The sequence below is a fragment of the Trachinotus anak genome, unplaced genomic scaffold (assembly GCF_046630095.1).
Source record: "Trachinotus anak isolate AG129_WGS33_773 ecotype Australia unplaced genomic scaffold, CSIRO_AGI_Tana_v1 ptg000021l, whole genome shotgun sequence".
In the NCBI taxonomy this organism is placed as follows: Eukaryota; Metazoa; Chordata; class Actinopteri; order Carangiformes; family Carangidae; genus Trachinotus; species Trachinotus anak.
In genome coordinates this window covers 14,059,873-14,071,490 of record NW_027273872.1, presented here as the reverse complement: position 1 = coordinate 14,071,490, position 11,618 = coordinate 14,059,873, and the positions used below count along the sequence as shown (strand labels likewise).

The following is an 11,618-nucleotide window of genomic DNA, read 5'->3' as shown; positions in this document are numbered from 1 at the left end:
TAACAACTTGGAATGTAAAATCCTAGCATCGTTTATGTCTTAGTTCTTTGCACTTATGAGAAAACCATGTTTCTCTGTGAAAGGCAGATTCAAAATGGCTTTATTATTGGCTCCAGTCTGTTATATAATTTAACTCATTTGACTGATAATAAGAAAATGAGACAATATGGACATTATCCTCTATGGCACTATTACTGTAACCTGTTCTTTTTGTAAATAAATGAGTTGCAACATGATGACTTAATTAATTATTCATAAATTATTTTATCATATGGACAGTTACAGTTGAATAATGTATGTAAATGTGCCACTGTAGGAACAGTAGTTAGATGACCTTAGAAAATTAGAAACTTATGAAGTTTGCTCCAGTACTTAAACAAATAGCACTACACCCATTGTTGTGAATATATATAAATGGTTTTCCAACACAAACGATGTGACTAAACTTAATCATTTTGTGTACAGTTAACTAATATGTATTAAAGTCTTAAACTTAACTTCCAACCAGTATTTTTCAGTGCATTTAACAAAAGTATTTAGGTTATAGTCACACATTTGTAATTGTACATTTGAACTATATATTTGAAGTTGTTATTTTGTTGTCTTATTTATTTTCCTTTACCAAACTTCTCTTGTGCGCATTAAGCAAATTGTCAGTTATACAGCAATATCTATTTAAAGTTTGTTAGCTAACACTACGCACCGTCAGCTACATGTCATACCAGAACAAATAAGGCTGTAACGGCAAAACCCCTGAGTGTAGTGAAGTAAACAAAGGTGTATTTTATGGATTATACATTAAACATGTCATTTGTGAAAGTAAGAATATGTTGCCTTTCTTTCAAAAGTCAAATAGTCTTGCCTTAAAGCCAATTGATTAAAGCCTGTTGTCAGTGTCTGAGTGTCTCTACTTGTGAAACTGGGTGTGTTTGGCTTTCTTCTGGTGAAAATGAGCAGTAAAACACCAACACTGAGAAGTATGCGATAAACGCACACAGGACTGGTGGTAGCAAAATACACAGCATCACATAAGTAATGCAGCAGAGGCAGGGCACAAGACAGGAGGAACGACAAACAGTGACACAGTAAGGGCGTAGAAGTGGAGATGAAACACAACAGTCCTTTGAGTAGCCAGAGGGACACGTAGAGGAGGCGCAGGAGCAACCAAATGGTCCAAAACAGCAGAAAGCTAAACAACCACAATGCTTTGGATGGAAGAAAGACATCAGCATCCTGTAAGAGAGAGAGAGAGAGAGAGATAGTATCACTATTTTTGTTTTGTATCAGGAAGTTGTGAATGTTTTAGAGTGTTTGAGTTAGCATGAGCTCACATAGTCTTGGGCATCACTCTCCTCCTTGGCAACTGTTCCCCCTATAACAAGGAAAAGCCAAAACGACTCATAAACGTCTTTGTGGTAAAATGTTTTTTTTAACACTCAACTTCTTGTTTTAGATATACAGTATATTGCAACAATTATTTGTAATCCATGTTAGGAGCCAGCAAACAATCCAGAGAAAACACCGATATCACAGAGGAACATCACTATTAATTCATATTTCTAATTAAAGAGCATTTTTCGTGACTTCTTGCAGAACCCATTTTCATGCATGCTGAGTAATTCTATAAAATACTCCACAAAGGGAAATTCTGCCGTAAACATCATTTTATCAGTGAACATGCTCATGTCAGTTTTGTGACTTACTGAGGAAAGTGAACGCCAGGAGGAGAAACAGCACAAAGCTCATCAGCAGCCATTTCTCTCCGGGCCCTTTCTGTCTCTGTGGGTTTACCTATAGTGTATTTATACCAAGAAATGTACATTATTTTCTTTTTTTCCCCAGTACATTTATTACCACAGCTCAATCATGTCAGGATTAATTTAATGCTGATATGGTAAATTTTGCATCATAATAACTGTATATGTAATATGTGTTTACAGGGTGTAGCCTAATAAATCATGATCTATCGATTTAAGTCAGGGCTGATGAAATAAATCAATATAAATCAGTTTTTTCTTTTTTCTTTATATATTCTCTACATGCTTTGACTGTTCTCTCTCTGTCACATACCCTGTACATACAACTATAGATGCAAAACTGCTGAGGATACTTTATGATGCAGTAAAACGTTTAAAAACAGTCTTTAAAACTTTAAATGAGCCTTTATTTGTTTTTAGATTTATACTTTTGTTTTTAATGTGTGTAAAAAAGGTCTGTTTTTTATTATCATTATTATTGAAAACTGCCTCTGAATTAAATTTCTTAAACCACCAGTGTACAGTACGTTATAATATAAAGTGGTTAAAAGGGAGTATCCAAATCTGTTAGTCGCAGTAATGATGATTGTTTAATCAGATATTAGTAATGGCACAGATATAATAAGGGCAGTATAGTGCCAGTGGTAGCACACGCCATTAAAAGGCCGATTACTGTACTGATAATAATGATAAGAATAATAACATGTGTATTGTCCAATGTGTATTGTCTATTATTGCGACAACACCAGCACAAGCCATTATACTATAATTGGTCTACAAACAGTTGTATAAAGCATACTGTAGTCAATACTGGCAGTAATTAGTAATTGTAATAATAACAGCAGCAGAAAGCCTTTTACTGCAGCTCACCTGTGACCCATGCAAACAGGAATAACCCTCTGGCACCTGCTCACACTTCCTGCAGATGCAGATAACATCAGCTGGGCAGCGATAGTCTACGAACCTATCACAGCTGCTGGGTGATCGAGCCTCTGGACAAATACTATCATCATCATCATCATCATTATCACTACAGCCCTTCATGTAGCTGAGACAGCGGGCTTGACAGCGGCTGCACATTGTTACTGCTGTAGACCGTCCGCTAGTGACTGAGCAGGTTTGTCTGCTGTGACAACAAGGCAGTGAAACTACCTAGAGACCTGCAGAGGCAGAGCTGTGCCTCTTCACCGCTGCATCTGAGCAAAAATATTAATATTAAGGTGGGATTATCCAATTGATTTAACTCAAAATTAAATAATAAAAATTAAACATAAACATCTGCTACACATTAAGCATTGTATCTATATGTTCTTTCTCTTGTAATATTTGTCATAATATATTTATAATGAAGGGAAAATGGTGAGAAGACATGTTAGCTTCCCAGCTTTATTTCAACTGCATTCAAAGCTTTTAATGTTTAACTTGTATCAACCATCATATCAGCCTGCCATTTGTCAGTATTTTACAAAATAATTACCAAAGAATATTGTCGACAGTGAGTTAACTTTTAGATGTTGTGTGCAGAAGCAAAATGTCCATGTGTCCTCTTTCCGTCCCTGTGGGCTGCAAAGTCCACCTGTTTGGAGGAGTGACCCAGCACATGAAGCATTTGCTCGGTAATTAAAAATGTTACAGAAAAGCCGGTCTGTCTGCATTCCACACGGTGTTTGCCCTCAATGTTATTATCCTCATAATCAATGTTCATCTTATATGTTTTGTAGTCACTTAATTTGAACATTATTTTAACTATATCATGTACATAGTTTTAACAATTTTATTTTTCAAACAAAATCTCAATCATGAATATCTGCAGGAGGCTGCACTGCACAGCATGCAGCAGGGACCTGGATTATAGGATGAGAGAGAGCAGCTGAGAACACAAGACACTGATTTAAACATTTTTTACTTTAAATGGTCTTTTCAGATTTATTCACTTTTTAAGGCACCAGCAGACCCAGCTCGTGATATATCACAGAACACAGCCTGATGTCAGGTCCCTGTTGGTGCCCCTGTTGAAACCAAAGAGAAGAGCTCCCTTTTGGTTTGTCTGGCTTTGCGCTTGTGTCACTGTCCTCCTGGCAACAACAGCTCGTCTCATAATGTCCACTGGAGAATTGGTTGCACAAAACTAAAGCCTAAAAATAAGTAATCATACTGGGATATTGAGCAGCCAGGTCGTCCTGGTTGTTTGTAAAAGTGAATCAGAGTCAGTTATTTTGTCTTAACGAGTTGGAGCTTGAAAGTAACAGCTCTGCCTCTGGTATTCCTGCTGAACCAGCGCTGAGTTTATAAAGTTATAGTTACAGCTAGTTGTCTACTAGTTCACCAGTGGTGATCAAACAAAGGGGACATATAAATTCAAACAAAACTAGAAACACCACTTACAACACAGACCTGTGGTTTCATATAATATACTCAACGCTGTGACCCTGACCCCTCAAACCAGTAATACTTGTTTTTTCATGGCAAACACTTTGACCTATAATAGCAAGAAAAGCACAGCTGTGTCTGTAAACAGTAAAACACTTAAACACTCTGACTCTCCAACTTATTACACTTAATATGAGATGTTTGTACTTTATTTAATCATTAACTACTAATGATAACCTATCAATTTAATTCCCTTAATTGTCATTCTCTCTCTCAATACTGTAATTCTACACTTGATAATTATGCCTGCTTTGTATATTTTAGACTTATTGCCGGTCTGTCTGTCCTTTAGGTTTTTTCCCTGTCAACATTTGAGAGTATAGAAGGTGTCTTGTGTTGCAAAGACTGTAAAGCTGTCAGATTTGGGGCTTTACAAATAAAATTGAATTAATGCGACATTTTTGAACTGTAGAGCTGGTTGTATTCAGCACCGAGGCTCATAATGTGAAAAGTTATTTGAATAAAAAAATATGATTTTGGAAAACAGCACAAGTTTGTATTCATTCCTAACGGTCTCCGATACAAGTAGTTGTAGTTGTACAGATGTGAGATGAAAGATTCTTGTTTGTGGGTATGTGCTTATATGTTGCTATGTTATATATGTATACACAGTAAAAACATTTGCCACCTTGCACCTGTTCTCTACATGCCCCCTGCAGACTGATGCCCACTGCTGGCCAAAACTTTCTGTCTCAGCTGCTTTCTTTGACCCTGCCGGTCCCTTTGGCAGCTCCCATCTACTTCTTTAATCCCTCATCCTGGAGGGGAGTCCAGGGAGACGCACACTAAGGAGAAAAAACAGTCACTGTTCTCCATCACAGGGCCCCTAATGATGCTCCACCTTAACCACTGACTGAGTAGAACATGGCCACAGAGGTGGCAGGGATGGGGGCTAATATGTTGGACTGATGAAGCTCCATTAAGCCTCTGAAATAACAGCATATGTTTTGAGGCCACATTATGTAAATAAGACATAAAAAATGAGTCATGTCATTTCAGTTTTATTTGGACATACTTGAAAATTGTGCTGTAGGTTTCTATCATGATGTCATCTATTTTATAACACATAAAATTTCAATCAATCCAGTTGTGAAATCGTTTGGTTTTTGGCACAAAAATGGATGATATTCTTTCTTCTGGGGTATTTTAGAGCCCCTTCAGCTGTAATGACATGGGGACCCTAGACAAGAGAGAAAAGCCATTGAGAAAACACATACAATCTGAACTCATACCAGACATAAGTGATCATATTTTGATGCAGACTGACCCATCAGGTCTCAATTATGATTAGCTGGCTGGATGGGGTAAAAGGTCAGGCTAGAGACAGAGGTCAGGCAGGGGTCGGACCGTCCCCAGGCGTCATTACAGGAACATGGCCGATCGTGGTACACGCTGCAGGAGATGTCCCTGCCTGGAAAACAAAACAGCTTCAGTCCACGTTCACTTTTATTTCACTTTGTACCTCACTCCCCCTACTGTGATGTTCACTTGTTCTAATTAGAAGAATGATAAAATGCATGCATGTGTGTGTATTCCCAAGTGTATTTGTGCGTATTTATCTGTTTGATCTCCTGCTCTAATGGTTTCAGTGATGGAGGAGTGGAGGTGTAAGCAGGCCTGTAATGAGAGGCAGAGGTGAGGGGGAGGGAGGGAGGAGCAGAGGGCCTGCTGGTTGAGAGGACAGAAGCCTGGGGTGGTGAGGTGGATCTCCTGCTGCAGAGGCTGTTTCATTCAGATTCATATTAACACAAGACCGCAGGCTTTACTCATCAGTCTGAGTCTCTGTGGTCTGGTACAGTAATCTCTTTGTCTGCTCTGAAGCTACATGCATCTTCATGAGATGTTTCATTTAGTGTGGGAGCTTACATTTTGTTAATAAAACAGAGAAGAAGAACCAGTGGACAAAGGTAATTTCTTTTTTTACAATTTGAAACAACTTATTACATTAATGCTATTGTATTAGAGTCATTTACTTGATATGAGTTAGATGATTTTCTTTTGCCATGAGAATTTCATTTCTACAGAATTTCTGAAAACCATGTTGAATCACTGACTTTACCCATAGGTTGTCTGAAATAAAGAAAGATTGTGTGACTAAACATTGAATTTAATCACTTTTTAAAATGAAGGAAGAAACATCAGCTAACCTGTGAAGTTACTGTGAAGTGTCTGAAAGTGCATTTCATTTGACCCCTTGAAGTCTGCTCTAATAAACCTTTAATTGTGTGTAAATTAATCATATTTCACTCAGTACATAGAACAAATTTGCTTGATTTTTGAGTGTTGAATTGCACTATTGTTCTACAGTAAATCATACAAAAAAAAAAAAAAATTAACCAAATTTATCAACAACGTAAAGACATCTTGGAAAATTAAATATAATAAAATAGAGGATAAAGTTTTAAAATGGGAAAAAAATGTTTCTCTTTGCTAGGTTTTCAACTTTGCAAGTGGCAGTAGTTGTAGTTAGTTCATAATAAAGTGCATTAATTTTTTTAAATTTTTTATCCCAAATGCCAAAACAGGAAGAAAACCTATACATATGTCCTGTAAAGTGTTGGTATTTGGCAATTAACAGAAAAAATTGACTGTTTTTAAGTTAATGGAAAGATCTGTTTAACCAAAAAGAAAACATTTTCACTGAAAGCTAGAGTTTCGATAATGAATAGACCTTTTCACAGCAGTCATTTTGACTTTTCATAGGAAAAACACAGGTGTAACTACATGAATAATGGCTCCGTTCTATTCAAGTGTTCCAGTCATGACTGTGTCACAGTGAGTCAGCATGCAATACAGCAATACAGCAATACAGCACCCTGAGACTGAGGCAACCGAATACAGTTCAATCTAGTGATTCCCCACTGTGACATGTCAAAATGTCTTCCATGAAAAAGGCCTATCAAACAGAATCACATATATTTATATACAGTTCATACACCAACCACGCTCACAGATTTTATTACCTGTTTTATATTTGCTGCTGCATCTTCGGATTCCCAGAATCCCCCTGATGGAATAGGTGGACTGGGGTGTTTCCATGACAACAGATGATGCTGATGACACTGCAGGGGAAACATTAGAGTCAAAGAGGCAGGCAGATCAAGAGAGAGAAGGAGGATAAAAACTTACCAACTTCACAAGACTCAGGCTGGACTTTGCTTCGAATGATCCTGTGAAGACAGAGGGAAATCACTCAACCCTCATTTTAATGATCTATGTTGTCAAGCACACACATACACATGTGATCCTCTTTACCTGTTGATGGAGCTGATGCTGGGCACGCTGTCATGGTCACACACTCGCTCAAGCGTCAGCCTGTCTCTGATCTCCCAGGCGAACATGGTGGGGTTGGTGTGTTTCAGATAGAGGATCATTTGCACAACTTTTGGAGTGGCCACTTTGGGCTTAGAGCCTCCAATCACTCCTGGTCTGATGCTCCCTGTCTCATTGTACCTGAATAAACAATGCTGATATCTGTCAGGAGAGGTTAAAACTGAAAAGTATATACGTATATAAATTAGAATCAAGTGAGACTAGAATTGCCGCCTCACAGTTATATGCTTCCACCACTCGGACCAGTTCAGATTACATCCCTGTTTATCCAGAGTCATATAAAATATTAACCATTTGTGTGACATTTTGTCATAACTGCTGTGAAGTCTTTAGTAATGGCTAAAAAGTGTTTTGTGAGGTCACCGTGGCCTTGACCTTTGACCTTTAACCACCAAAACCTAATCCGTTTGTCCTTGGGTCCAAGTGAACTTTTTTTTTTAATCAAATTTGAAAAAATTCCCTTCAGGCATTATAGAGATATTGCCTTCACAACGCCAAAACCACGTTTTGTAAGGTCACCATGACCCTGACCTTTGATCTTTGACCACCAAAATCTAATCAGGTCATCCTTGAGTCCAAGTGAATGTTTGTGCCAAATTTGAAGTTCATTCAAGGTGTTACTAAGATATTGTGTCCACGAGAATAGGATGGACGGACAACCCGAAAACATAAAAAAGAGCACAAGAATCTACTGCAGATTCAAAGAAAACCACATCATCCTGGGATCAGTTCATATGAAAAAAGAAAAAAAATTCTGAATAGTGAACCTGGGATTACCACATATATATTTATATACATTTACTGAGCACTTGTTGATAGTCTGAATATTTATGAAACTGTTGATCTCTCGGGATTCTCACACACAACAGTCTCTAGACTATGAGAAAAACAAAGAAACACCAAGTGAGCGGCAGCGCTGCAGATGGAAACGACCCAACCCGCCTAATGCCAACAGGCCAGGCTGCTGCTGGTGTGATGGTGTGGGGGATGTTTTAATGGCACTTCGGGCCCCTTAATATCAATAAATCATTGTTTGGGTTGAACATCCCTTTATGGCGACAGTTTGCCATCTTCTAATGTCACCTGTCACCGGATCTGAATCCAGTAGAACACCTTTGGGATGCGGTACAGTGGAGTTGGGCAGCATGGATGGGCAGCTGACATATCTGCAGAAATGATGCGATGCAATCATGGAGCACAATCTCACAGGAACGTTTCCAACACCTTGTGCGACCGATGCCGCTAATATATCTCAAATATGACTGGGATTAATTCACACAGTCAAATATTAAGCATTGACACATCTTCACGAAGTGGGCCGTTTTAAAATAGGCCACTCCCATTCATTTCAGAATGACCTACAAACATTTGAAGATTTAGATTAGTTTTCACCTGTGACCTTGTTTTAAATGGTGCTGTGCTCTATAACCCTAACCCTGCTCTATAGCCTACACCTGCTCTGCCAGATAACTCCTATCCATAAAACGGATAAATAAATAGATAGATAAATAGTGGATGGGTTATTATAATGGTTAATTTATTTATCAATAATAAATAGTGAATGGGTTATTATAATGGTTAATTTATTTATTAATAATAAATAGTGAATGGGTTTACCTGGCCAGTATCTTGCTGACGCAGCCGTGACTGACGCGCAGGTGGCGGGAAATCTCACACGGGCGCGCGCCGAGCTGCGCGAGCTCCACGATGTGCCGCCTCACCACGTGCGGCAGCGGGCGCCCGTTAATGAAGACCCCGCCGAGCTGGTTCACCCCCCCGGGCTGGTCCACCCCGCCGGGTCCTGGGCAGCGGAGACACACGGAGGTTTTATCACAGCGGGAATGAGCGTGCAGGCTCAGGTGAGGCTCAGGTGAGGCTCAGGTGAGGGCTGCAGGTCGGTACTCACGGCGCGGCGCGGAGAGCGGCACCTGTCCGCGGCGCACCTCCATCACACACCGATGTCTCCGGAGGAGCCGCTGAACTTCAGTGGAGTCGTTCTGGAGGAAGGAACATTTTCAGTCAAACATAAAACCGAGAAGAAACGGATTTTCTGATCAGGTGCGCAGCTGAGATCCTGGCCCCTGCGTGTGAGGGACCGCTGAGGGACAGGTCGGACAACAACCTGAGAGCTGCTCTCGTTTGATTGGACACTCAGGCACCAGCGCACGCGAACACTTTTCCTTTTGCTGTTTTTGCAGTGAAAAGCGCTGCAGCCAGGATTTCAGACACATGGAAGTCATGAGTCAAGTTACCCTGAGCAGCCCCTCACACACAACAGTCTCAAAAAAATTATACAACAATTGTATTTTTCATGCGTTTTGTTTTCCAACATGATGGTCAAAACCGTGAAATGTGTCATAAGATGGGTTAGTATCCTTATGAATGACCAGTATTAAAGCCTACTGTTTCAAAATATTCCCCTTATACTACTTGGAATCAAATCAGGGTGGAGCAATGGATCACCAAATCAATTTAATTATTGTTGACTCTTGAAAATTTTAAATATTGTGAATCTAAAAATTAGGTTTAAGGTCCTGAAAATGCATTTATGAACAGCTTATTAACATGTATAACTACAGAACCTTTTATTAATGACTTATTAACGTTTGTGATTGCAGGTGACTGTCCAGTGTTTGCTAATGGCTCAACAGAAACTGAGAAACCCATCACCGTTTATTAATGCCCTTCTAACATTCATAACTGCATACATGATGACTTGATGACTTGCAGACATGAAAAGGCAAAACCCTCAGTACTTATTAATGGTTTATCAACATTTATAACGGCGTTATTACTGAATAGAAACACCCGCCCATGTTTTTAGAAAAGACATTTGATATAAACAGGGCACACTGATGCAAAAGTGTCTTTACTGTAACTACAGACTGAGATCTCCTTGATTTAAAAATATAATTTTCTAAAGTAAGAGGTTCATGAATCAGCTCAGACCTTGAAAACATTATTGCAAATCCAGTTTTAGGCCCTTAACTAAATAGCATCAGCTATTTAAGTACATCACCCTACCTGTATAAAGGGAAGTGTGAAAAATGGTAAGGGTACCTATTCTGCTTGTATTATTCAATAACTAGTCTGTACGGATATTTCAGGCATAATGCAGCGGCTGAAACTCACTGAGTGTCTCTTCATAATCAAACATAAAATTTGACCCTGACGTGATTTGAACACGCAACCTTCTGATCTGGAGTCAGACGCGCTACCGTTGCGCCACAGAGTCGGATAGCAGGAAGTACACATATAGACCACATATTCACACACACACACACACACACACACACACACACACACACACACACACACACACACACATATGTTTTTGTTTTTGTTTTTTTTTTTAATTTAATTAATTTATTTATTTTTTCTAAAAAATCTTTATATATTGTAACTCTCCTGTTATCACTACACATTGCCCTTGTCAGGCTCCTGAGAACCAACTGAGTTAATTTAATTTCTCAGATTCAGTACATATATATTTGTTGTCCGGCTACAATAACCATTGTATCTTAGGTCTTTACACATGTACAGTCGTTTAAAATAGTGGGAAGGGCAATAGTTAAAAGACAGGGGTTTGCTGTCCTGCTTGGAGCAGATATAATGACCTTGATGTGATTTGAACACAACCTACTGATCTGGAGTCAGATGTGCTACAATTGCACCTCAGAGTTTATTTATCATTACTGAAGGGTCCAGTGGATGTTCAACTGCCTCATTCCCATAACTGACCCTTCTCTAAATGTTTATTTAATATTTCTGTCAGTATTACAACTGAGACTCACTCTGTCTGTCTAATAAAGCAAATTCAATTTACATCATTTCCTCTCTGTTACCTATACTGAGATCCGTCACCCTGAGGAGCTCTTCCTCGGACGAAGAAAAAGAAGAAAGACAAAGACTCAACAGAGGATCTATGACCTGACTGAGGTGCCGCCCTCCTCATCACAAACCACACTCCACGTATTAGCTTTAAGAGGTGTCTTTCAGCAGAGAATATTTAACAGCTTGAAATTTAAAAACTTTCTATGTAGTAAATACAGAAAACCTAAATTCCTTTTCTAAAAAACTGCCAAGACAAAAGATTTT

General features: G+C 38.9%; 1 protein-coding gene and 1 non-coding gene across 2 annotated transcripts; both read right to left on the bottom strand.

Moving 5' to 3' along the window:
* Nucleotides 1-5,168: 5,168 nt before the first annotated feature.
* LOC139605864 (paired box protein Pax-5-like) lies at nucleotides 5,169-9,806 on the bottom strand. The gene is made up of 7 exons (XM_071457714.1): nucleotides 9,427-9,806; nucleotides 9,138-9,321; nucleotides 7,443-7,640; nucleotides 7,317-7,357; nucleotides 7,151-7,249; nucleotides 5,455-5,598; nucleotides 5,169-5,367 (listed from the first exon to the last, which is right to left on the bottom strand). Exons 1-6 carry the CDS (start codon nucleotides 9,467-9,469, stop codon nucleotides 5,465-5,467), a joined length of 699 nt encoding a protein of 232 aa, XP_071313815.1. The 5' UTR covers nucleotides 9,470-9,806; the 3' UTR covers nucleotides 5,169-5,367; nucleotides 5,455-5,464.
* Nucleotides 9,807-10,683: 877 nt separating this feature from the next.
* On the bottom strand, nucleotides 10,684-10,755 carry trnaw-cca (transfer RNA tryptophan (anticodon CCA)). The gene has a single exon. It is a non-coding gene; the product is annotated as a tRNA-Trp (tRNA).
* Between the last annotated feature and the right edge of the window lie 863 nt (nucleotides 10,756-11,618).